Genomic DNA, 26,036 nt, shown 5'->3' with positions numbered 1-26,036 from the left:
GTGCTGGTTACGTTACTTATTGCTGGTTTGGTTTGTACTGGAATATTGGTATTCCAGTTGGAAGGTGTTGAGCTTTCTGCAGAGGTCTGTTAGATGTGTCCAGTTTGTGACCCTCTAATGCTGCAGTGCGGTGTATGAGCTTGCTGTATCCTTTGAGCAAGAGGTGTAGTGCAGAACATAAGAGGCCAATATGGGCGCTTTATTTGGTTTCATTATGATTGGCATTGATTTCATAAAACATTCTAGCACCAAAATCAGTAGTTGGCTGGATGTTGAGTCACCTGATCAGGGGAACTGGCATTATGAGCAGAATTTGCATTACCTCATCACTAATGAGTTCACACTATTGGGTCATCTGGCAGTAGGATTGGCATTTGCGTAATCTCATCACTAACGAGGGTAACCTATTGGGTCATCTGGCAGTACGATCAGGATTGGCATTTGCGTAACCTCATCACTAATGTGTTTACACTATTGGGTCCTCTGGCAGTACCCGATTTCTATCTGTAACCATCTGGCATATTTGTCTTGTACTTTAGGTAGGGCATAATTCTAAAACGTAGCATTAGTTGCTGAATTGCGTTTATGGTTAAATTTTACCTACGACTTGGATAACTGAGCTGTACTTAAGTCAACTGACTCTCACTGCGTACCGAACTGCATTCTTGCGCGCACATTTTTGAATCGCGAATAAGATCGGAGACAATTTGGCATTTTCCTACTACGGAGTACGATCATCCCAGCAGCTGAATGTGGCCAAGTATCATTTTACTATTAAATGAACTATTGATACTGCTAGTGAGGTAAATATCTGGGCTGTGAGTTTCAGTTAAATTGCAAGGAATTACTTTTTTACTATACTTTTGTGGGCAAATAGTTAGGTAACCTTCTGAAATTAATCAACAGCTAAAATCATGGAACCATGTCCTACATGCTTATACAGTAATATGGACTAAACTGTACAGAGCTGAACTTGTAGCTGTAGTTTGTGTCCCAAGGTGTCTGCCTCCACACCTCCCTGCTGTCACCACTGGTCTAAGAAGTCCATAAAGGTTAGGTAAGGGCACTTTCAGTTTCAGGGCTTGGGCTGAATAACTTTTTGTAGTTGATGCAGTCTCTTCTAGACTTCAGAAGTAAAAGGAATTGTTCAATGTTGTCATTTGCATAAATCAAATGGTACAGCTGGTCAAATATGGTAATTGTAGCATAAGAGTAGCAATTAAAAGTTGCTGCATCACCTCCCGTATCTGGTGGTTGTTACCATGTGATCTCAGAGTGTGATGTTATATTGGCGTTGTGATGTCTTGTTTTTAAAGTGATGAATGTTGTGTCAACAGTGGGGGCGGGCGCAACTCCAGTACTTGCTTTCTTGAACCTGTATGATGCACAAGATGTTGATCCGACCGCACAGGTGAGCTTTTGATATGGACGGTTTCACATTGATGCCGCCGTATTTACCCATCTTTAACATTATGACCTTCCCAAAGTGAACTCTGCAGGGTGGTCGGGAAGGCTGTAGATGTGGAGGACGGAGCGGTGAGCCAGGCTCACCAGTGTAAGTGGCATTTGATTGTGTCATTTAACTTGCTGTTGTGATACTATGGAATATATTTGCTCTGTGTCAATGTTGCATCCATTTCAATAATGATAATTGAGTTACAAGGATTTCTATTGGAGAATATGCTTGATTAGGATTGGTTCAGTACCTTCAGTGTATGGAAGTTCGCCTTTCTTAAGTCGGCCAACCTGTATGTCTCTAGTTAATAAATAAAGCTAGGAAGTTATAGCACAGCTATTTAGTTATAGCACATTGTCTTCCGAGATTGAATCACATGTACATCCTGTATGAAACAAGACGGCTGTGATCGTGTTCATAAAGATGCTGTCTGACTTAACAGGATCTCCTGGGCAAGGCATGGGGCACCAACCGAGGCTGATCACCAAGCTGTTCTGAAACGCCTAAGGCCAGAGATTATTTTAGGTCTTAGTTTTTTGTTTTTTCTTAGTGGTAGTTCTGATTTTCATTCTGTGAAATTGTGATATGTGATATGAGGTAATATCTTGGGTCATCTGAGTAGTTAGCTATTTTTGCCCCTATTGCTGCTTCTGCCACTATAGTTTATACATTACTCAATAAGTTGAAATGTAAAGTTAAAGTTGGATATTTTTTACCGCTTTACAAGTGCAACGGTGTTTCTTACCAGATGTTAGACCGAGCTACCACTGTTGTTACCAAACATTGAGGTGAAACCACCGGTTTGTTACCAGACATTGAGGTGAAACCACCGGTTTGTTACCAGACATTGAGGTGAAACCACCTGTTGTCCAGAATAGGACCCGTGGTGGAGGGCAGCTAATGGGGAGCAGTGCTGGAGGACCTGCTGGGAAGGATATCCCTCGTGGGGTAAAGACACCCGTCTCTGAGGTGGTTATCACACTCACCTCAATGCAATATAGAGTACTACTACTGCTAAACGAGCTACTTAACCTCTCCTACATCTGTCTCTTCAGCCATCCTTTTGACCAAAATTATTTTGGGAACATTCCCTGGGTATATATTTTTATTTAGCCTCTAAGTCATTTCTCTTCTAGATGTGAAGGCTGCAGAGGACCCACCAGGATCCCCTTGGAGGACAACAATTGGACTACGTAAGGTCTTTGGAAGGTAAATGACAGATGTTGGTCAACATTGAATTCTCATAATCTCGTCACAACCAGAAGTGCACTCTTGAATTCACACTTTTAGATTCCTGAGTTACAAATAACTGAAGATGGTTGGTCCTACACAATGATTTCCAGAGTATCTATGTTGGGGCAGGTTTCAAATAGGAAAATAAATCTCTATTCATCTTTTACACTCCATCCAGCACTACAGTTCAGAATGACTTCCAAAGAATGAAGCCCACCCACCCATGGTCCAGCTAGTGGTGTTCACCAGACCAGGAACCCTGAGACCTGAAGGAGGAGCCATGCATCTGGAGGAACAGCATGAGGCTACCTGCCAAGTATTACTCGTAAGTTGGCATAAACTGTTTAGTTTACTCCCAGACATTCCAGCGACCTACCACTGATACTAGACTGCCCATACCAGTGCTGTGTGTTACCAGACCATCAAACTGCCACTGATACAGACCCCACAAACCAGTGCTCTGTTACCAGACCATCAAACTACCACTGATACAGACCCCACAAACCACTGCTGTTACCAGACCAGCAAACTACCACTGATACAGACCCCACAAACCAGTGCTCTGTTACCAGACCATCAAACTACCACTGATACAGACCCCACAAACCACTGCTATGTTACCAGACCATCAAACTACCACTGATACCAGACCGCCCATACCAGTGCTCTGTTACCAGACCATCAAACTACCACTGATACCAGACCGCCCATACCAGTGCTCTGTTACCAGACCATCAAAGTACCGCTGATACCAGCCCATCAAACCACTGCTATTACCAGCCAACTGCTGACACATGTTACCAGAGCAGAAAAACTACCACTGTGACGGTTGCCAGACATTGAGGCCAAACTACCGCTGTTTGTTACGCCCAGACTTCCACGAGGAGGGGGGCTGACGGCTGGAGGACCTCCCTGCTGGTGGGGCGAGTGACACCCAACTCTACAGGGATGACCACGGAGGAGAGAGAGCTGGAGCTCTGCATCCTGAAGGGGAATCTGCTACTGATGGTACTGATACTGGGCAGGATGGGGCGTTGGGCTCTCCATCAGATGGTACTGGGTTCCAAACCCAAGTCAGAATACATGTAATGACATGCATCAGAATGCATGTCATTACAGGTCTCTTTGGATAAGGGGGTCTGCAAAATAACTGAATGTTGTCTAATTTTCAATAGTGACAGTGATCCATGTCATCTATTTTGCAAGGAGCGGTTCAAGTGCTGTGTTCAGTCTGGGAAGGACACACCTGAGCTGTTTCACACCTGCATGTCTAAACAGCTGAAGCCCTTCAGGTCAGTAGTGCTCTGCTGGAGATTACATGAGCTAGGATATTGTGTTAATTAACTACAGTTGTAATAACCTGTTTAATGTGACACTGCATTTTTTTCTCTGGCAACATTTCAGTGACCAACATCATCCCTCATCACAGCTTATCATCGCTGGCCTATGGACTCATCTCCTACACTCACACGTCTTCCACCAAGGGTTCCTGCCTTCCCACAGTGGGAGTGTTCCTTGTCCTTCAAGGAGTTAGGGTTCAGTGTTAGGGACAGAGTTAGGGAGAGATGGTTGAGTCCTGGCTGGTTTACGATGAACCGCTCTAACGCTTTGCCAAAATGTTTCAATGGGCAAACACTCACATACACATAAAATGTATAATATGTGTTTATAAAATAAATTCTGATAAAATTCTGCCTGTGTGGCTTTTTATTACCATTAAACAATTTTCTCTAACCTCAACCTCCCCTCCACTCTACCTTAACCTCCCCTCTACCCTCACCTTAACCTCCCCTCTACCTTAACCTCCCCTCTACCCTCACCTTAACCTCCCCTCTACCTTAACCTCCCCTCTACCCTCACCTTAACCTCCACTCTGCCTTAACCTCCCCTCTACCCTCACCTTAACCTCCCCTCTACCCTCACCTTAACCTCCACTCTACCTTAACCTCCCCTCTACCTTAACCTCCCCTCTACCCTCACCTTAACCTCCCCTCTACCCTCACCTTAACCTCCCCTCTACCCTCACCTTAACCTCCACTCTACCTTAACCTCCCCTCTACCCTCACCTTAACCTCCCCTCTACCCTCACCTTAACCACCCCTCTACCCTCATCTTAACCTCCACTCTACCTTAACCTCCCCTCTACCCTCACCTTAACCTCCCCTCTACCCTCACCTTAACCTCCCCTCTACCCTCACCTTAACCTCCACTCTACCTTAACCTACCCTCACCTTAACCTCCCCTCTACCCTCACCTTAACCTCCACTCTACCTTAACCTCCCCTCTACCGGGACACATACACACACCCATGCACATACACACATATGCACATACACACACAAACGATCACACACAGGCATATACAAAAACACACAAAGAGATTCACAAAATGTTTGTGCTATGGCCATAATAATTGATGACAAACATACCTCCATAGTATAGTCTGTATAGGTCAGTGTTTAAGTATGCATTATCCCCACTGTCCTATCTCTTGAGGAGGGTCAGACAGCACTGTCCCCTCTACCTCTCCCAGCTTAGATACTGACCTGGGCTGCAGTTGGAGAGGCTTTTCCTCCTCTGCCTCCGGCTCCGATTCCACCTCCACCACGGGGATGTGGGCGAGGGGCTCACTATCGAGAGAGAGGGATGGGGAAGGGAGAGAGAGAGAGAGGGGAGAGAGAGACACAGACAGACAGAAGGATAGGGGAAGAGAGGAATAGGGGAAGGGAGGGAGAGAGAGAGAGAGATTGTTTACAGCCAATATATACCTTCAATGAGAGTTATTTGCACATGATGGACGCATGTCCATGTGCGCACGCACGCACACACACACGCACACACACACACACACACACACACACACACACACACACACACACACACACACACACACACACACACACACACCAGAGGGTCTGTCTCTTTGTCGGCTGTCTGATGTGTTTAATCTGTTGAACACCGAGGTCTACTCGGCCTCTCTGGAAGCTCTCCTGCCCGTTCTGTTGCTTCACTTATTTCTACTTCAACTCTTGTTGTCCACCTGGTAACTAATGACACGTCTGCCTTTCTGAATTCCCATTGGTCGAGCGGGCCCGCCGGTTCAAACCTTCAGGAGACCAGACGACCATCGTCCACACTCAGCATGGGGGCGTTGGGACAGCTGCTGCTGCTGGGGCTCCTCTCCGGGGGGTCTGCAGGTAGGACCCTTCAGAGCGTCTCGGTCCCAACTATATATAGAACCGGAACTAGGACTATAGTGGTCCAGAGGCCGTGCTTAGTTTCGCTTTCTTTCCTGTTGATATGAAACTGTGTTTGTGTACAATCTCAAACTCGAACAATTAATCCACAGGATGATTAATCATTCACTTGTTCCGATATTTAAACTGAATTTTCAGAAACCAGTTTGTGTTTTGTTTCGACTGCGTTTCATTTTGGGTCCGAGCTGAGAAAACGAAAGTTAGTCTGAGACTAAACCGGATGATGATGTTGGGTTTCAGATGTCAACAGATGTGTCGGTTTATCAGAAGCACTTTCATACTGTTCGACCCTACTCACTTTAATTCTTTATCAATTCATATCATCATATTTATATATGAGTAAATATTGCCTCCCAGGTCAGTGAAGTGTTGCGAACTAGATGGACATTCATGCACATTAACATTATCTTAATAATGGTATAATAATGTTTATTTAAGTTATTCATATCTTATAATACTTAAGGAAACTGGCTCATTAATATGTTCACTTGATCAACAGAAGACACATTTAATCTCACTATAAATCATTCCTGGATCAGAAATCCTTGAGAATGTAAAAATGTATTTTATAAAATGGTGGATTAAGGAATATATAGTTCTAAGAATGAAACAGTAACATTTACATTTACATTGAGGGCGTTTAGCAGATGCTTTCATCCAAAGAACATTAGTCATCAGAAAGAGGAACAACAATATATCACTGTGGGTACAGTGAGGATTTTCATAAAACCGAGTGCCAAGCACTAACAATCACTAGGTTAACCCATATACAACAGAGATAGCTAGGTTAACCCATCCCCCTTTACAACAGAGATAGCTAGGTTAACCCATCCCCCTTTACAACACAGATAGCTAGGTTAACCCATCCCCCCTTTACAACACAGATAGCTAGGTTAACCCATTCCCCCTTTACAACACAGATAGCTAGGTTAACCCATTCCCCTTTACAACACAGATAGCTAGGTTAACCCATTCCTAGTTAAGTGGAGGATTCAAATGAAGCTTAGACAAAGCGTTTCACTGTTACCTGAAGAGAAGGCAATACAGTTAAAACAAATCCTCCATGAATGTCCTGTAGACAGGGGGCGGAGCCACATGCTGGGGGGGGGGAAGGGGGCGGAGCAACACGCTGGGGGTGTCTGTCTCAAGTGATGTACAGCATTAACCTGTCTGTCTGTCCACAGTGATTCACTCTCTGAGATATTTCGACACGGCGTCGTCTGGCCTCTCATCCTTCCCAGAGTTTGTGTCTGTTGGGATGGTGGATGAGGTTCAGATTGTTCACTATGACAGCGTCAGTAAGAGAGCCGTACCCAAACAGGCCTGGATGGACCAGGTCACCACAGACCGCCTTGACTACTGGGACTGGCAGACTGGAATATATCAGGGTGACCAGCAGGTCTCCAAGGTCAACGTAGAGACTGCTAAGAAGCGCTTCAACCAGACGGGAGGTATGGTCATACATTATATATGTACACACACACACACACACACACACACACACACACACACACACACACGTGTCCATGACTACCAACACACCCAGATGTCCAGAGGCTACAGTACTGACCACAGGGGGCATCCCATAATACCCCTAGAGCAGCACCCAGACAGACAGACAGTTAACCTTCAGACAGACAAACAGTTAACCTTCAGACAGAGAGACAGTTAACCTCTCTCTCTGTCTCTGTCTCTCTCTCTCTTTCTCTCTCTGTCTCTCAGGTGCCCACATTGTTCAGGTGATGTTTGGCTGTGAGTGGGATGATGAGGATGATACTACTGATGGTTATAACCAGCAGGCCTACGATGGAGAGGACTTCATAGCGTTGGACCTGAAGACCCTGACCTGGGTCGCTCCAGTGCATCAGGCTGTCCCCACCAAACTCAGATGGGATCAGAATAGAGCTAATAATCAATACAAGAAGAACTACCTCACCAAGGAGTGTGTTGATTGGCTGAAGAAGTACCTGGCCTATGGGAAGAGCACTCTGCAGAGAACAGGTAGAGTCACATGACCTGGTGGGCGTGACCGACTCATGTCTGGTGGATTAAGTGATACACTACAGCAGTGGTGGCGCCCCCCCCACCCCGTGGGTCGGCTGTGTCCATTACCAACGCCACTCACACTCGGGCTATATTGCTTGAATAAAAAATGATTTTATTTTTATTTTGAAGCAGATTTAGCCAACTGCGATATGCAATAGGAGGCTGTTTAGATAAGAAAGAAACACGACTACATCAGCATTGGTTGTAATGTAGTTTTTTTTTAATCAAAAGGAACATTAAATGTAGGCTACAAGACGTGTAATTTTATCATGGACAAAAATCATTTGCACTTCACGTGAACAACATATTCACATCAGCTGAATAATCAAGTGAATAACAGTTAACTATCAAACCAATCGCTAAACAGACCACCAGCCTTAGCCATTAATAAAGCTATATTGTAAGACACCAACAACCCGCTTTCACTTTGATTGACGTTCCGGTGAACAGGATGTTGATGTAGGACGCCTTGAACGCTGATCCCTCAGAGACTTGAGTAGGCCGGATCTTTGGATGCCTTGTCAGGCTGTTTTTTAAATTAATGTACCTGTAACCGCGAGGGTTTCATGGCCTCATTAGAGAAAACGTGATCTCAGAGCAGGCGCATAGGTGAACTACTGTTGATCTCTGAAGGAATAAATCCATCATTTATGCAATTGACATGTTACTGTCGGCCCTTTTTCTTGCTATCCGCCATGTTTCATTGTGTTGTGTTGGTTATTGAACTGTTAACCCGTGAACTTGGGTTATGTTCATCAGCGTTACTATAGAGTTCATGACGATAGCTGATGTAACGGGAGTCCGGGCGTAAATTCCCTCTCTCCCTCCCTCTCTCTCTCCCCCCCCTCTCTCTCCTCCCCCCCTCTCTCTCCGGCCCCCCCCCCCCCCCCCCCCCCCCCCCCCCCAGAGCGTCCGCGGGTGTCTCTGCTCCAGAGGAGCCCCTCCTCCCCAGTGGTGTGCCATGCTACAGGCTTCTTCCCTAACAGGGTGATGGTGTTCTGGAGGAGAGACGGCCAGGAGCTCCATGAGCAGGTGGACCCCGGGGAGGTCCTCCCCAACCACGACGGGACCTTCCAGGTCAGCGTGGACCTGGACCTCACGGCCGTCCCACAGGAGGACTGGGGGAGGTACCAGTGTGTGGTCCAGCTGAAAGGCATCGAGGACATCTCCACCCCCCTGGACCCCGCCCTCATCAGGACCAACTGGGGGAAGACCGGGAGAGACGGAGGTAGGGAACACACCTCACCTCCACCTCACCTCCACCTCACCTCACCTCCACCTCACCTCCACCTCACCTGACCTCCACCTCACCTCACCTCCACCTCACCTCCACCTCACCTCACCTCCACCTCACCTCCACCTCACCTCACCTCCACCTCACCTCACCTCACCTCCACCTCACCTCCACCTCACCTCACCTCACCTCACCTCCACCTCACCTCACCTCACCTCATCTCACCTCCACCTCACCTCACCTCCACCTCACCTCCACCCGTCCTCCACCTCACCTGACCTGACCTCACCTCCACCTCACCTCACCTTCACCTGACCTCCGCCTCACCTCACCTCACCTCACCTCACCTCCACCTGCCCTAACCACCCCCCCTGCCGTCAGCTGGACCCTGGAGACCCCAGCCTGGTCCTGGTCTCAGGACCAGGCTGGGGTCAGGGTCAGGGTCATGACCCTGAGCTCCAGGACTCCTTCTGTTGGCCCAGTGTGTAGACGTTGTGGGGCTCATGTATGCAGCAGCATGTGTCTTCAGGCTTACCTTGGGGTGTGAGCTGATGGAGGGGAGATGACTCCCAGCTGACACACCTGATCTCCTGCTCTTGATTCCCCTGAAGGGCTCCCGGGGGCCTTCCCCGTCGCTGGCTCTGTGGTTGGGGCCCTCCTCCTGGTTGGAGCTCTGGTCCTGGCGGGAGTCTGTTGGTACAGGAAGAGGAACGGTGAGTGAGCTGACCCCTGACCCCCACCTGCCCCTACTTCCTGCCCCCTCGCTGCGTCCCTTCCTAGACTCTGATTGGTCGTCGTGATACTCTAGCGGCCTGGTTGTAGAAACCTCTCCGTCACTGGATGAAGAACCTCCTCTAAGGTCCAGGCCCCAGTGATGTTGTGGCTTTAAGAATATGAAAGTAAACAACATGAGGATGTTCACCACTGTTACACACTGATCATTTCTCCTGGTCCTTAGATTCAGCCAAACGTCCAGCAGCTGGTGAGTAACATGTGTTTTTACTGCAGTTCTGCTCTCATGATTAACAATACTACCAACACAGAGACCATGGTGACTTGTCTGTGGACTATACAGCTCTGTAGATCTAGATACACCTAGCTCTGTAGATCTAGATACACCTAGCTCTGTAGATCTAGATACACCTAGCTCTGTAGATCTAGATACATCTAGCTCTGTAGATCTAGATACACCTAGCTCTGTAGATCTAGATACACCTCGCTCTGTAGATCTAGATACACCTAGCTCTGTAGATCTAGATACACCTTGCTCTGTAGATCTAGATACACCTAGCTCTGTAGATCTAGATACACCTAGCTCTGTGGATCTAGATACGTCTAGCTCTGTGGATCTAGATACATCTAGCTCTGTAGAACTAGATACACCTAGCTCTGTAGATCCATTCAGCTCCTCACCGTCTGCTTCTTGCCAGGTTCTGACACCAGCTCTGAGAACCCTGAGGGACAGAAACATCTTCTGGCCCCAACCCCTGACCCCAAGGTCAGTATTCTGTGACATCACAATCTTTTGGAGGATGGGTGGGAGGGCACTAATATCTTCACAGTACATTACTGCAGTACTTCATGAGAGGAATATATATAGTACTTCATCCCAGTAATATATTTTGTACTTCATCACAGTGATAGCAATTTTGTAATAGTATTCATCAGTGATAGTAATTTTAAAACAGTATTCATCAGTGATAGTTATATCGTGAAAGAATTCATCAGTTATAGTATTATTATAGCAGTATTCATCAGTAATAGTAATATTATAACAGTATTCATCAGTGATAGTGATATTGTATTGATACGGGTGTTTGTGTGGGGACCCTGTTTCAATGGCTAGAGGCTAGCTGCTTCTTTACTCCCGGTCTTCAGGTCTTTAATCCCGGTAGAAGCTAAACACTAACAATAATGCTTCAACAATCTTTTCAACCTGATGCTATCTACACAAACGATATGTCATATGAAAGACCCCAAGGAGTCCAACGGTACAAGCCCTATCATGTTGTGGGCTTTTGATGAGGTAGTGAGCAGTGACGTGCTGATAGATGGTTGAAGCTGACCTGTGCTCCCTTGGTGTTTAGAGCTGAATGATGAAGAGGCTTCTCGTTGGAGGATTGATCATCGTTCATAATCCGGACCATCAGGCGTGGGGCTCAGATCCCCTCAGACTCAACGACAACACTCTGACTCACTTTGATTTGGAAAACAATCATTCATCCCTAAGAAAGCTTAAATTAATGAAATCATTATCTACTTATATTACAGTATAACAAAGTGATTATGACCAAATAAAATCACTGTAATATTCCATTAAGTTGTACATTTGATAATTTGTTGAGTAATTGGTTGACTCGCCAATCTGTAACTAATGCTTTGAAACCATGGCAACATGATCTCCCTCATGAGCGGCCATCTTAGTTAGGATGCGGTTGCTCACCGCACAACGTTTATTTAACGAGTGGGTTTATAATGTTTAAGATGTTTAATATGATATTATTAGGATTATTAAGGGGCCGTAATCCAGACCGTTGATTCAGACTGATCTGTAATTAAACCTTCTTTAATATTATATATATATATATATATTTATATAAAATAATCATTATCATGTCAGTCTTTTGGAAAATAGTTGCTGGAATACACTGGTTTTGTTGGATTTATAATTAACATATAACAAGTTGTATTTTCTTTTTGCTGTCAATGAATTTTCCAACTTCCAATTCAAGTTTGCTTATTTCATGTTGTGGTAGACTCTAGATCAGTGGTTCTCAAAGTTTTGACAGCTGAGGGACAATTTAGGAACCCGGAAATTGACTGAGGGCCGCCAAAGGAAAAATAATCAGGCGGGAAACGCCGTCAGCATCCCAGTGGTGAAAAAAAACATTGCACCGTGGACCTCTGGGAGTGAGGTCAAGTGAGGTCTAAATCAGGAAACTGAGGTTCGTCCTTTCAAAGTAATGAACAGTCGGATTAAAAGTAACAAATTAAACATGATTTTATTGAAAGCTAGAGAGAGTCGACTTTTCTCTTTATATTTATTTATTCTTGTTTAAATTAATATTGGTATAATAATTAAAAAGTTTTCCAATGTACTATCTCCTTCTGTGTCATAGGGATGCTGTCTCTTTAAGATCGCACGACCTGTTTGTTGATATGCCGGTTGGCGCGAAGTTTGAATTCAACGGTTTTGGTTGAATGAATGAATGATTAAAAAGAAAAGGCTAACTGGACAGATCATTTAGATACCTGAACGTAACACTCGTAACGTAACAACAACACAAGCTTGGCTATAATCTGTGATTTCAGCCCATAGAAACCGTGTGTATAAACTTTTCGGCGCACATTTTACAGGCTTAACGGAATCTTCTCCACTTTATCCAAGACTGTGTTTTATGTCACACCACCACTGGAAGTCTGTCTTAGAGGGCTTGGAAGGTCAGGAAAAACAAAGGAAAAGTCACTTTTCACTCATCACCTTTTCAGGGGAGTTCCAATGTACCAGAGCGATGCTGTTTAGGGGTTTTAACTGAAGCTTGTAGATGAAAACGTCCTGAAACTAAAGGCGTTGTGTATGTTTGGTGTAATGAGCTCACAGGAGTCCCAGCGTTCTGCTCTCAGCGCTTTATTAAAACATTCCTGGACACGACGCTCGGTGATCAAGAGTGATATGATGATGAGAGTTGATCAGGAGCCCGTCCTCTGGCCGGGTCACATGGGGCTCCAGGTGGGAGGTCAGAGGTCAGAGCCCGTCCTCTGGCCGGGTCACATGGGGCTCCAGGTGGGAGGTCAGAGGTCAGAGCCCGTCCTCTGACCGGGTCACATGGGGCTCCAGGTGGGAGGTCAGAGGTCAGAACGTCCTTCCTCTATCTGTGGATCAGCTCTGAGACGTCCTCCTTACACACCTTCACCCAGCCGTCTGCCTTCATGTGGTACACTACCCAAACACACACACACATACACACACATTATACACGCACACATTATTCACACACACACAAACACAAACATACACACATTATACACAAACATTATGCAAACACACACACTACAAACACACATTTTGATAAAATATGTCTTTAAGAATACTAGTACGGATATGTACTGGGCCTTGATCAATATGAACATACCCCCCCCCCCCCCCCCTTCATCTATCCTCCATCATGATCCACACATCTAGTCAGTCTGTGGTCGTGTGATGCTACAGACCTCTCTGTGGTCATGTGATGCTACAAGCCTCTCTGTGGCCATGTGATGCTACAAGCCTCTCTGTGGTCATGTGATGCTACAGACCTCTCTGTGGTCATGTGATGCTACAAGCCTCTCTGTGGTCATGTGATGCTACTATCGTACCTCCCTTAATGCTGATTGATCCTCTCGTACCTCCCTTAATGCTGATTGGTCCTATCGTACCCCCCTTAGTCAGTACGGACTGCGGTGACCCTAAATTTCAGTGGGGCAGAAACTACTGCCGTATGAAAACAACCACAATTTGTTTTTGTAATATGTATATACATATATAATACTGCATTATACATTATTATATATATACAGTATACATATATATACTTTGTTTAGAGGTTAGGTTTATTATTAATGGTTGTTAGGTTATAGGTTCATCCTTAAGATTATATTGACAAGTAAATACTCTAATTTATTTTAAACTAATATGAAATTGAATTAAAAAATACTGAAATTAATAATACAAAATTATTATATAAAGTTATAAAAAACTGAAAAGCATTGTGATACATATACATTCACAAAAACATTTATTAACTGAATTTATGATATTAGGTTATTTAGATAGGTATTTATCTTTTCATTATTTATTTGATAATATCCTATGATGTACAATATGAACACAATCATACTAAATGTAAATAGCTTTAACATCATGAAAACAGAGATATAATCTTACTGCAGATCAAATAATAGAATGTATAATGGTGCGTTCACATCGCTGGAAATTATGGGGAAAACATTTTCTCGAAGTCGGAAAGTTCGCGTGAAGGACCCCTCATGACGCTGTTATGATTCTACTTCCGTTCGGCAACTCGGGCCAAATTTTGATAACAGAGTTGCCCAGTTGGGGACGTATGGTTTACTAGTGACGCGCATGAACATGGCGGAACATGAACGTTTGACTCAATATAAAACCAACCATCATATCACATACTGTACTATTGATTGACGTTGTAACGTCTGTTGGCACGACTTTGCTCAGTTTTAAACGTTGTGTACTGGTAAACCAGCGCTATATAGGGCCAAGTGTAGCCTTCCACACAGTGGCAATACTGTATGTGCTTCTTATTAATAATAGCAAAAGGATAGGTGATAGGCATCAAGGAAATAAAGAAATACAATCTTGGGACTGATCCTACTAAGTTCAGTTTAGTTCTGACTAGTTTGTATTGGAAAAAAGCCCTGCTATGAAGAACTTTTAGATTCCCAGTGTGCACATGAACGGTCGCTCTCGGGAACGCGAATAAGTGTGAGCGTCATCACTGGTGAGCCGTCTCGTTACCACCAGGAGAGTGAACGCGCCTTAAATCCTTATTCAGTTCCCTATTGTTACGTATTTTAAACACATAAAGCTACCCACACATAGCCACTAGGAAGTAGGATCGAACACATAGGCTGTAATTACCATACATAGCCACTAGGAAGTAGGATCGAACACATAGGCTGTAATTACCATACATAGCCACTAGGAAGTAGGATCGAACACATAGGCCGTAATTACCATACATAGCCACTAGGAAGTAGGCTCGAACACATAGGCCGTAATTACCATACATAGCCACACTCATCGTTGTGTTGTATGCTAAAGTGAGATTGTTGTGTTGTGTACTAAAGTGAGATCATCATTGTTTTGTGTACTAAAGTGAGATCATCATTGTGTTGTGTACTAAAGTGAGATCATCATTGTGTTGTGTACTAAACTGAGATCATTGCATTGTGTTGTGTTCCCTAGGTGGAGCAGGGTGAAGAGACAACACCGTCACCAGCGTCATAACACCTAAACTGCCAACACACAAAATGGCGTCCAGTGAAGTATAACCTGTAGGTGTGGCGGGAGATTCCAGAGATACGAGTGCCTCACCGCCCACGGTGTCCATGGTTACGCACAAACTTCACTTCTTAAAGGGGACATCTCATACCACCAGGTGTGAGTGTGATTAGCCATTACAAGCAGGTTTGAAAATGTGCAGCATTGTGACATCACAGGTGGGCGTGTCCATCTAGATGTCTGACGGATAGATGGACACGCCAACTGTCATTTTTTTTGTCATATTAAAAACACACAAATAAGTGCTGGCAGATAATGTGCAAAATAGATAAAACTGAGTAAATTAATGGGTACATAAAATAAAGATAAATAAGGCTTCTAATGTCTGGAGAAGAGGGCCGCACCAGGACATCCTGGAGGCTCCGGGTTCTCCTGTAGGCTGATATTATTTTATGATTCTGGAGTGTGGGGTTGTTGTGTTGTGCGCGTGTGAATGCGTGTTTCAGTGTGGCGTGTGTGTGATGTGTCGTTTCAATGTGCTGACGAGGGGTATGATGCGTGTGTGTGGCTGCCCCCCCCCCCCCCCCCCCGATTGTCTCCGCTCCTGATGCCAGGGGTCCCCTCAGGGAACCTGTTGGGGAAGACCACCTGACTCAGGGATCCAGATCCATTAAGGTTAGGGCGGGGGGGGCGGGGTTAGGGTTAGGGCAGGGGGGGCGGGGTTAAGGTTAGGGCGGGGGGGGGCAAGGGACGAAGACCCAGACGACGGGGGTTAGGGTTAGGGTTAGGGTTACCGGGGGGGTCCCCCGAGGAGGCCCGCGGCCCGAGCTCCGCCATTGTCCGGAGAAGATGGAGCGCAGGAAGCGCCTGGTGTACCCCCCCCAGGACCCTGAAGAGGGTCCCGGTCGCCCTCCGCGTGTCCGTCTCCTCCGGGCAGAGTCTGTGAAACCCGATGGTTTGTGGTTTAATAATACCCGCCAACGTGGGCTTGGGGTGAAAGCTACTTCATGGAGGAGTGCGTGTGCGTCGCTGGGGTTGAAATCAACTCTTGTGTGAAGGACTGTGTGTGGTGCGTTTGTGTCTGGGAAAAAAACAGTTTAGTGTTGAGAAAAAATCTACGAGAAAATCTACGCCTTCTGTTGGGGCAAAATAACCTGCTGAGCACATCACATGTACATTATAAATATAGCTAACTCCTACCCTAGCTTAATGAGCACATCACATGGCAGTCACCTTATAATATAGTCAACTTTTAACACATAACACATACATGAGAATATAGTCAGGTCAGGGCCAGAGTCAGGGCCCCATATCTCCTCCCGGCAGATGGTAGACACTCAGACAATGCACCAGTCATCCTCAAGGACGGGAGGACCACAACAGGTGATGCTCTGAAGCTCTCCCCCGTAAGGAGGAACACAAGAAGATATACATGCATACACTAGTGCCTGGGAACCAAGGTCAAGTAAAAACACACAGAACCACACACATCTCAAACGCACACACCTCATCACGAGGAGATACAGCATAAGACTGTATCACTCTGAGACTCTTCACCTTCTTCCGAAGCAGACCTTCCACGGAGGCGAAGCTCCGGACGAACCATCAGCGCTGATTAGGGACTTAGACATATTCGATTTCTCACGCTTATGACTCTGTATAACCGTTGCCACTTTACTTAATAAATCCAAGGTCCTCGTGCCGATAGACTTTATTACCTCTCCGTCTCATTTCATCTGGTCCAGTAACTAGACAGACCGTTTTTCCCAACACTTCTAAAAGGTTAAACAACTACTATCTCCTCCTCGACTTGAATGTTTTTATACAGCGCGCAGGCTGGATGCACTCCACTTATTTTTGTGGAGAACCAGCGCCTTGAATATGTAGGTACTACGGCGTTTGCACAGCTCGTTGCATTTCCGCAATGAGATATTCCTGAAACGCGTCAAAGGAAAACGGAGGGGGAATGGTCGTTTTCGCCTTGTTACTTGGTTGCTATTTATGGGGCGCTTCAGTGTCTCCGCCCGGACGTCCATTAGAGAGGGCATGGCCACTTCCAAAACCTCTCTCGCCGCACAGCATCCGAAATGCCCTTAGAAAATAAGTTAGTCAGAACCTGACTTCCTTCATTTTGTCTTCTCTCCATCTTACTTCACCTCATCTTCTGAGAGCCAGACTTCAATTTATTTAACTGTGGCTTTGACAAATGAGTAAAAAAGTACATTTTTCGGGTAACGAGTACTTTTCACGTTCCTTTTTTTAAGTCTATAATTTTACCCTTAGTCATGTAAATATTTGATTTAGAATTCTACTGTTTACTCAATTACATATTCCATTGTGACTTCATTAAAATGAGTATTTTGATAGACATTATCTTCGTTGACTGTAATACAAGCGTACACGTCAGCGACGCGCCCTCCCTAGGTTGCAACATTGTTGTGATTCCATGGCCGAGGAGACGAGGCGCGCCAGCTGTGTGGACTGAACCATTTTGCGCTTTTTGAAATGGGTGTTCACAGAGTAGTCACAGCAGTCTTTGCTTTTAACAACAATATACCAATTTATTTAACTAATACTCTCAGATTGTATTTAGATCGATATTCATCATGACATTTAGTTATGTTTTTAAACTATTTTAACAACAATCAAAAAATACGAAAAATAATCATAATAATTGAAACTTCCCATGGGCCCCCTCTGGCTTGCCCCCCCCCCCCCCCCCCCCCCCCCCCCCCCCCCCCAGCATATCCCCCTTACCCCCCCAGTCCGTCGGCCCTGGGTATGCCCACTGTACTGCCAACAATAGGCCCATGATTTTGTAGCGAAGTATTATCCATGCTGTTGCATGTCCTTTCCACTAGATGGCAATGAAAATTCAAAAGCTTAAAAAAGATCCGGGGCTTTTGAAGTGAGATCCGGGGCTTCAGTCCCGAAAGCCACCCCCAAGCTCCGCGGTCTGACCGGGAACCAGGAGCGGAGCGGGTCTGACCGGGAACCAGGAGCGGAGCGGGTCTGAGCGGGTTCACTGCGTCACTCGGTTACTTTCTCTTTCAGTTTTTCCGGTTCATTCAACGGCTCCCAGAACAGTCGGCTCTAGGGTGACCCGATCCCAATTCACCAGATGTAGGACAAAGACTACGTTTGTGTGGGACAATGTGGGACAATGTGGGATACCAAAGCATCGAGGTAGTCTAAAAAAACAACAAAAAAAAAAAACATTTCTAATCTGCCCCTTTGCTTATTACATTAGGTACTATGCTTTAGCATCTGTTTGATTCAGTAGCATAGCCTGCAAATAAATACTTAACGAATCTATCTTATTCAAATGGAACTTCCCCAAGTTCTCTCACGTGAGGAAACATATTAGGCATGGAGCTCTCGTGCTATTTCACAGTGCCTCAAGTTAACACACCTGCCTGTATACAGTCAAACAGAACAGACAGTCAAGGCTACAATTGTTATATCAAGTATTGTACTTTAATGTGCATTTTCTCCAACAACAGAGAGCAACAACCTAACCCCAGCACAACTCAAGAAACACCACATTAAAGTGTTTGCTCTAGTAGAACACTCAACCACATATTCAAGTTGGATTAGGCTACATGGAGTACATAGGCTGATTATCTGAACAAAACTCACTCAGCTCAGAATCACATAGATTAGCTACACAAAAGAAATGCATTTGAACATTATCTAAATTTACTGGACAACGCCAACTAAAGGCACCCCTTGGTATACAATTAGGCAATAAGCACGGCATAAAATAATAACGTTTTTTGTGAGTCCCGCATTGTCTGTGTCGTCTCACGTCGTATTCACCTCCGTGTGAAATGGAAAAATGACTCAAGCAAACTTCCCCCGAGGTTTCACACAGGGATGGATAGTTTCCCATTCTTTATTGCACTGATTTGCACTGTTTCTTGATGGTGGGCGTGCCCTTAACCTGCGTCGGCGTCCCAGTTTGATTGACATGATCAAACAGCCCGCCCCGCCCCCTGATGAAAACCCCTAACGCTTTCTCCACGCACAGCTGTTTGATGAATGCCAGATTATAAAACACGCATTTCAAAAACATAAAAAATGGAGTCTGAATGTCAATAACAATGCGGGACAACGTCTCAATTTGCGGGACGTGTAAAAAGTGAAGGAAATGCGTGACTCTCCCGCACAAAGCTGGACATCTGGTCCCCCTGGTCGGCTCTCACCGTGTTGATAACGCCCCCCGCCCCGCAGCGCTATGGGCACACCCACACCTCGAACACATCACCGGAGATACTGAGTTCTATTTCATTACTTTAATAACCATAGATGACTTGACTTTTTTTTAATACTGTCCTGTACTTTCGGTTATGACGACGCCATTTACTGTTGAGGGCGTTGTTTTCCTATTATCATATTCATAATTCACCCAAAGGCGGCTGTGGTCAGCGACCCGCGGTTCACCGGCCACACGGGGGCGCTGCGGTCCTGTTGATCTCCTCAGCACCATGACCCTGTCACAACAGCAGGCCAGAACACATGGAGTCACTCTATATGTCCACCGACATACTCTATATTTACATGTATATAAACAGTATAGGCTACTATATATTTTATATTTTTAGTGAGTGAGTGTGTGTGTGTGTGTGTGTGTGTTTAATCTGTTGAACACCGTGGTCTACTCGGCCTCTCTGGAAGCTCTCCTGCCCGTTCTGTTGCTTCACTTATTTCTACTTCAACTCTTGTTGTCTACCTGGTAACTAATGACGGGTCCGCCTTTCTGAATTCCCATTGGTCGAGCGGGTCTGCCTCCTCCCTCCCCTCGAGTCCCGCCGGTTCAGACCTTCAGGAGACCAGACGACCATCGTCCACACTCAGCATGGGGGCGTTGGGACAGCTGCTGCTGCTGGGGCTCCTCTCCGGGGGGTCTGCAGGTAGGACCCTTCAGAGCGTCTCGGTCCCAACTATATATAGAACCGGAACTAGGACTATAGTGGTCCCGAGGCCGTGCTTAGTTTCGCTGTCTTTACTGTTGATATAAAACTGCGTTTGTGTACAATCTCAAACTCGAACAATTAATCCACAGGATGATTAATCATTTACTTGTTCCGATATTTAAACTGAATTTTCAGAAACCAGTTTGCGTTTTGTTTCGACTGCGTTTCTTTTTTGGTCCGAGCTGAGAAAACGAAAGTTAGTCTGAGATTAAACCGGATGACAATGTTGGGTTTCTGAATCTGTTCTTAAAGTCAACAGATGTGTTGGTTTATCAGAACCACTTTCATACTGTTCGACCCTACTCACTTTAATTCTTTATCAATTCATATCATCGTATCAACCTAGCTATCAACACAGATAGCTAGGTTAACCCTTTCCCCTTTACAACACAGATAGCTAGGTTAACCCATTCCCCTTTACAACACAGATAGCTAGGTTAACCCATTCCCCTTTACAACACAGATAGCTAGGTTAACCCATTCCCCCTTTACAACACAGATAGCTAGGTTAACCCATTCCTAGTTGAGTGGAGGATTCAAATGAAGCTTAGACAAAGCGTTTCACTGTTACCTGAAGAGAAGGCAATACAGTTAAAACAAATCCTCCATGAATGTCCTGTAGACAGGGGGCGGAGCCACATGATGGGGGGGAGGGGGCGGAGCCACATGCTGGGCGGGGGGGAGGGGGCGGAGCCATATGCTGGGGGGGGGTCTGTCTGTCTGTCCGTCTCAAGTGATGTACAGCATTAACCTGTCTGTCTGTCTGTCCACAGTGATTCACTCTCTGAGGTATTTCCTCACGGCGTCGTCTGGCCTCTCATCCTTCCCAGAGTTTGTTGCTGTTGGGATGGTGGATGAGGTTCAGATTGTTCACTATGACAGCGTCAGTAAGAGAGCCGTACCCAAACAGGCCTGGATGGAGTGGGTCATCAGACACGACTCAGACTACTTGGAATGGGAGACTGATAGATATCAGGGTAACCAGCAGGTCTCCAAGGGCAACTTAGAGGCTGCTAAGAAGCGCTTCAACCAGACGGGAGGTATGGTCATACATTATATATGTACACACACACACACACACACACACACACACACACACACACACACACACATACGCAGGAGCACACACACACACACACACACACATACACACACGCAGGAGCGCACGCAGGAGCAAACACGTGCACACACACACACACACACACACACACACACACACACACACACACACACACGTGTCCATGACTACCAACACACCCACATGTCCAGAGGCTACAGTACTGACCACAGGGGGCATCCCATAATACCTCTAGAGCAGCACCCAGACAGACAGTTAACCTTCAGACAGACAGACAGTTAACCTCTCTCTTTGTCTCTGTGTCTGTACGTCTCTCTCTCTCTCTCTCTCTCTCTCTCAGGTGCCCACGTGTTTCAGTGGATGTATGGCTGTGATTGGGATGATGAGGATGATACTACTGATGGTCATGAACAGTTTGCCTACGATGGAGAGGACTTCATAGCGTTGGACCTGAAGGCCCTGACCTCGGTCGCTCCAGTGCGTCAGGCTGTCCCCACCAAACTGAGATGGGATCAGGATAGAGCTGATAATCAACACAAGAAGAACTACTACACCAAGGGGTGTGTTTATTGGCTGAAGACGTACCTGGCCTATGGGAAGAGCACTCTGCAGAGAACAGGTAGAGTCACATGACCTGGTGGGCGTGACCGACTCATGTCTGGTGGATTAAGTGATACACTACAGCAGTGGTGGCGCCCCCCCCACCCCGTGGGTCGGCTGTCTCCATTACCAACCCCACTCACACTCGGGCTATATTGCTTGAATATATATATTTTTTATTATTAAGCAGATTTAGCCCACTGCTATAAGCAATAGGAGGCTGGTTGGATAAGACAGAAACACGACTACATCAGCATTGGTTGTAATGTAGTTTTTTTTAATCAAATGGAACATTAAATGTAGGCTACAAGACGTGTAATTTTATCATGGACAAAAATCATGTGCACTTCACGTGAACAACATATTCACATCAGCTGAATAATCAAGTGAATAACAGTTAACTATCAGACCAATCGCTAAACAGACCACCAGCCTTAGCCATTAATAAAGACGTGTGCATTACCGAACCGCGCTGAGACGGTGGAGGGGTTAGAAACCCATCAATGAAAATAGGCTATTTATCTCAGGTACCCTATTTTTACACCAAAAAGATTTGAAAACTATGAAAGTTTAAAATCAAAAAGATTTTAAATTCCCTCCCCCCCCCCCCCCTCTCCAGAGCGTCCCCGGGTGTCTCTGCTCCAGAGGAGCCCCTCCTCCCCAGTGGTGTGCCATGCTACAGGCTTCTTCCCTGACAGGGTGATGGTGTTCTGGAGGAGAGACGGCCAGGAGCTCCATGAGCAGGTGGACCCCGGGGAGGTCCTCCCCAACCACGACGGGACCTTCCAGGTCAGCGTGGACCTCAACCTCACGGCCGTCCCACAGGAGGACTGGGGGAGGTACCAGTGTGTGGTCCGGCTGAAAGGCATCGAGGACATCTCCACCCCCCTGGACCCCGCCCTCATCAGGACCAACTGGGGGAAGACCGGGAGAGACGGAGGTATGGAACACACCTCACCTCCACCTCACCTCCACCTCACCTCACCTCCACCTCACCTCCACCTCACCTGACCTCCACCTCACCTGACCTCCACCTCACCTCCACCTCACCTCACCTCCACCTCACCTCCACCTCACCTCCACCTCACCTCACCTCCACCTCACCTCACCTCACCTCCGCCTCACCTCCACCTCACCTCACCTGACCTCCACCTCACCTCCACCTCCACCTCACCTCACCTGACCTCCACCTCACCTCACCTCACCTCACCTCACCTCACCTCACCTCACCTCCACCTGCCCTAACCACCCCCCCTGCCGTCAGCTGGACCCTGGAGACCCCAGCCTGGTCCTGGTCTCAGGACCAGGCTGGGGTCAGGGTCAGGGTCATGACCCTGAGCTCCAGGACTCCTTCTGTTGGCCCAGTGTGTAGACGTTGTGGGGCTCATGTATGCAGCAGCATGTGTCTTCAGGCTTACCTTGGGGTGTGAGCTGATGGAGGGGAGATGACTCCCAGCTGACACACCTGATCTCCTGCTCTTGATTCCCCTGAAGGGCTCCCGGGGGCCTTCCCCGTCGCTGGCTCTGTGGTTGGGGCCCTCCTCCTGGTTGGAGCTCTGGTCCTGGCGGGAGTCTGTTGGTACAGGAAGAGGAACGGTGAGTGAGCTGACCCCTGACCCCCACCTGCCCCTACTTCCTGCCCCCACGCTGCGTACCTTCCTAGACTCTGATTGGTCGTCGTGATACTCTAGCGGTCTGGTTGTAGAAACCTCTCTGTCACTGGATGAAGAACCTCCTCTAAGGTCCAGGCCCCAGTGATGTTGTGGCTTTAAGAATATGAAAGTAAACAGCATGAGGATGTTCACCACTGTTACACACTGATCATTTCTCCTGGTCCTTAGATTCAGCCAAACGTCCAGCAGCTGGTGAGTAACATGTGTTTTTACTGCAGTTCTGCTCTCATGATTAACAATAATACCAACACAGAGACCATGGTGACTTGTCTGTGGACTATAGAGCTCTGTAGATCTAGATACACCTAGCTCTGTAGATCTAGATACATCTAGCTCTGTAGATCTAGATACACCTAGCTCTGTAGATCTAGATACACCTCGCTCTGTAGATCTAGATACATCTAGCTCTGTAGATCTAGATACATCTAGCTCTGTAGATCTAGATACACCTAGCTCTGTAGATCTAGATAAACCTAGCTCTGTAGATCTAGATACACCTAGCTCTGTAGATCTAGATACAGCTAGCTCTGTAGATCTTGATACACCTAGGTCTGTAGATCTAGATACATCTTGCACTGTAGATCCATTCAGCTCCTCACCGTCTGCTTCTTGCCAGGTTCTGACACCAGCTCTGAGAACCCTGAGGGACAGAAACATCTTTTGGCCCCGACCCCTGACCCCAAGGTCAGTATTTTGTGACATCACAATCTTTTGGAGGATGGGTGGGAGGGCACTAATATCTTCACAGTACATTACTGCAGTACTTCATGAGAGGAATATATATAGTACTTCATCCCAGTAATATAAATAGTACTTCATCACAGTAATATATTTTTGTACTTCATCACAGTGATAGTAATATTGTAATAGTATTCATCAGTGATCGTAATATTATAACAGTATTCATCAGTGATAGTAATATTATAACAGTATTCATCAGTGATAGTGATATTGTAATAGTATTAGTTTTCGCAACTTGGTCAATTTTTAACCCTAAAAAGATTAATCGATTTGAAATATGATTGTTATGTATCGGGTGTTTGTGTGTGGGGACCCTGTTTAAATGGCTAGAGGCTAGCTGCTTCTTACATATGCGGTTTACTCCCGGTGGAAGCTAAACACTAACAATAATGCTTCAACAATCTTTTTAACCTGATGCTATCTACACAAACGATATGCCATATGAAAGAGACCCCAAGGAGTCCAACGGTACAAGCCCTATCATGTTGTGGGCTTTTGATGAGGTAGTGAGCAGTGACGTGCTGATAGATGGTTGAAGCTGACCTGTGCTCCCTTGGTGTTTAGAGCTGAATGATAAAGAGGCTTCTCGTTGGAGGATTGATCATCATTCATAATCCTGACCATCAGGCGTGGGGCTCAGATCGCCTCAGACTCAACGACAACACTCTGACTCACTTTGATTTGGAAAACAATCATTCATCCCTAAGAAAGCTTTAATTAATGAAATCATTATCTACTCTTATTACAGTATAACAAAGTGATTATTACCAACTAAAATCACTCTCATATTCCATTAAGTTGTGCATTTGATAATTTGTTGAGTAATTGGTTGACTCGCCAATCTGTAACTAATGCTTTGAAACCATGGCAACATGATCTCCCTCATGAGCGGCCATCTTAGTTAGGATGTGGTTGCTCACCGCACAACGTTTATTTAACGAGTGGGTTCAAAATGTTTAAGATGTTTAATATGATATTATTAGGATTATTAAGGGGCCGTAATCCAGACCGTTGATTCAGACTGTTCTCTAATTAAACCTTCTTTAATATTATAGATATATGTAATATATGTATATATATATATATATGTAATATATGTATAAAATAATCATTATCATGTCAGTCTTTTTGTAAAATATTTTAGAGTTGCTGGAATACACTGGTTTTGTGGGATTTATAATTAACCTATTACAAGCTGTTTTTTTCTTTTTGCTGTCAATAAAGTTTCCAACTTCCAATTCCAGTCTGCTTATTTCATGTTGTGGTAGACTCTAGATCAGGGGTTCTCAAAGTTTTGACAGCTGAGGGCCAATTTAGGAACCCAGAATTTGACAGAGGGCCGCCAAAGGAAAAATAATTAGGCAGGAAACGCCGTTTGCATCCCAATGGTGAAAATAAACATTGCACCGTCGACCTCTGGGAGTGAGGTCAAGTGAGGTCTAAATCAGGAAACTGAGGTTCATCCTTTCAAAGTAATGTACAGTCGGATGAAAACTAACACATGTAACAGGATTTCATTGAAAGCTAGAGGGAGTCGACTTTTCTCTTTATATTTATTTATTTTTGTTTAAATTAATATTGATATAATAATTAAAGAACAAAAATTAAAATCTTTTTTTTTTTATTTTTTACTCACATCTGTATGTCATTGCGGGCCGCCAGGAATGTTTCTGCGTGCCGCACTTCGAGAACCAATGCTCTGGATATAATTCACCATACTGTGTTA

The 26,036-nt window shown here is 45.6% G+C and overlaps 2 protein-coding genes and 1 long non-coding RNA gene across 5 annotated transcripts; all 3 read left to right on the top strand.

Annotated features, from left to right (window-relative positions):
- Positions 1-2,271: 2,271 nt before the first annotated feature.
- Positions 2,272-3,657, top strand: LOC307086642. The gene is made up of 4 exons (XR_013812451.1): positions 2,272-2,425; positions 2,593-2,665; positions 2,868-3,014; positions 3,563-3,657. It is a non-coding gene; the product is annotated as an uncharacterized lncRNA (long non-coding RNA).
- A 2,114-nt stretch (positions 3,658-5,771) lies between these two features.
- LOC307086637 (class I histocompatibility antigen, F10 alpha chain-like) lies at positions 5,772-15,355 on the top strand. Of its 3 annotated transcripts, none has more exons than XM_079751910.1 (8): positions 5,772-5,886; positions 7,131-7,397; positions 7,669-7,947; positions 8,900-9,220; positions 9,838-9,939; positions 10,185-10,208; positions 10,657-10,724; positions 15,207-15,355. In XM_079751910.1, exons 1-8 carry the CDS (start codon positions 5,832-5,834, stop codon positions 15,246-15,248), a joined length of 1,158 nt encoding a protein of 385 aa, XP_079608036.1. In that variant the 5' UTR covers positions 5,772-5,831; the 3' UTR covers positions 15,249-15,355. The 3 variants fall into 3 exon arrangements, with proteins under 3 accessions (XP_079608036.1, XP_079608037.1, XP_079608038.1); XM_079751911.1 differs by lacking the exon at positions 15,207-15,355 and adding an exon at positions 12,346-12,391; XM_079751912.1 differs by lacking the exon at positions 15,207-15,355 and adding an exon at positions 11,314-11,857.
- A 4,693-nt stretch (positions 15,356-20,048) lies between these two features.
- LOC307087349 (class I histocompatibility antigen, F10 alpha chain-like) lies at positions 20,049-25,548 on the top strand. Its single transcript, XM_079752891.1, has 8 exons — positions 20,049-20,155; positions 20,992-21,258; positions 21,637-21,915; positions 22,516-22,836; positions 23,391-23,492; positions 23,738-23,761; positions 24,186-24,253; positions 24,875-25,548. The coding sequence occupies exons 1-8, from the start codon at positions 20,101-20,103 to the stop codon at positions 24,878-24,880; spliced, it is 1,122 nt and encodes a 373-aa protein (XP_079609017.1). The 5' UTR covers positions 20,049-20,100; the 3' UTR covers positions 24,881-25,548.
- Positions 25,549-26,036: the final 488 nt, after the last annotated feature.

Source organism: Pollachius pollachius, assembly GCF_949987615.1.
Source record: "Pollachius pollachius genome assembly, chromosome: 15".
Lineage (NCBI taxonomy): Eukaryota > Metazoa > Chordata > Actinopteri > Gadiformes > Gadidae > Pollachius > Pollachius pollachius.
This window is presented reverse-complemented; position numbering and strand designations above follow the sequence as displayed.

What these genes read in the sequence shown, in the direction of transcription:
- LOC307087349 (XM_079752891.1), top strand. Translation starts at nt 20,101, where the DNA reads ATGGGGGCGTTGGGACAGCTGCTGCTGCTGGGGCTCCTCTCCGGGGGG. An exon ending in GAGCACTCTGCAGAGAACAG is followed by an intron (nt 21,916 to 22,515) that starts GTAGAGTCACAT and finishes CCCCCTCTCCAG; the next exon opens with AGCGTCCCCGGGTGTCTCTG. An exon ending in TTGGTACAGGAAGAGGAACG is followed by an intron (nt 23,493 to 23,737) that starts GTGAGTGAGCTG and finishes CCTGGTCCTTAG; the next exon opens with ATTCAGCCAAACGTCCAGCA.
- LOC307086637 (XM_079751910.1), top strand. Translation starts at nt 5,832, where the DNA reads ATGGGGGCGTTGGGACAGCTGCTGCTGCTGGGGCTCCTCTCCGGGGGG. An exon ending in GAAGACCGGGAGAGACGGAG is followed by an intron (nt 9,221 to 9,837) that starts GTAGGGAACACA and finishes ATTCCCCTGAAG; the next exon opens with GGCTCCCGGGGGCCTTCCCC. An exon ending in CCCCAACCCCTGACCCCAAG is followed by an intron (nt 10,725 to 15,206) that starts GTCAGTATTCTG and finishes TGTGTTCCCTAG; the next exon opens with GTGGAGCAGGGTGAAGAGAC.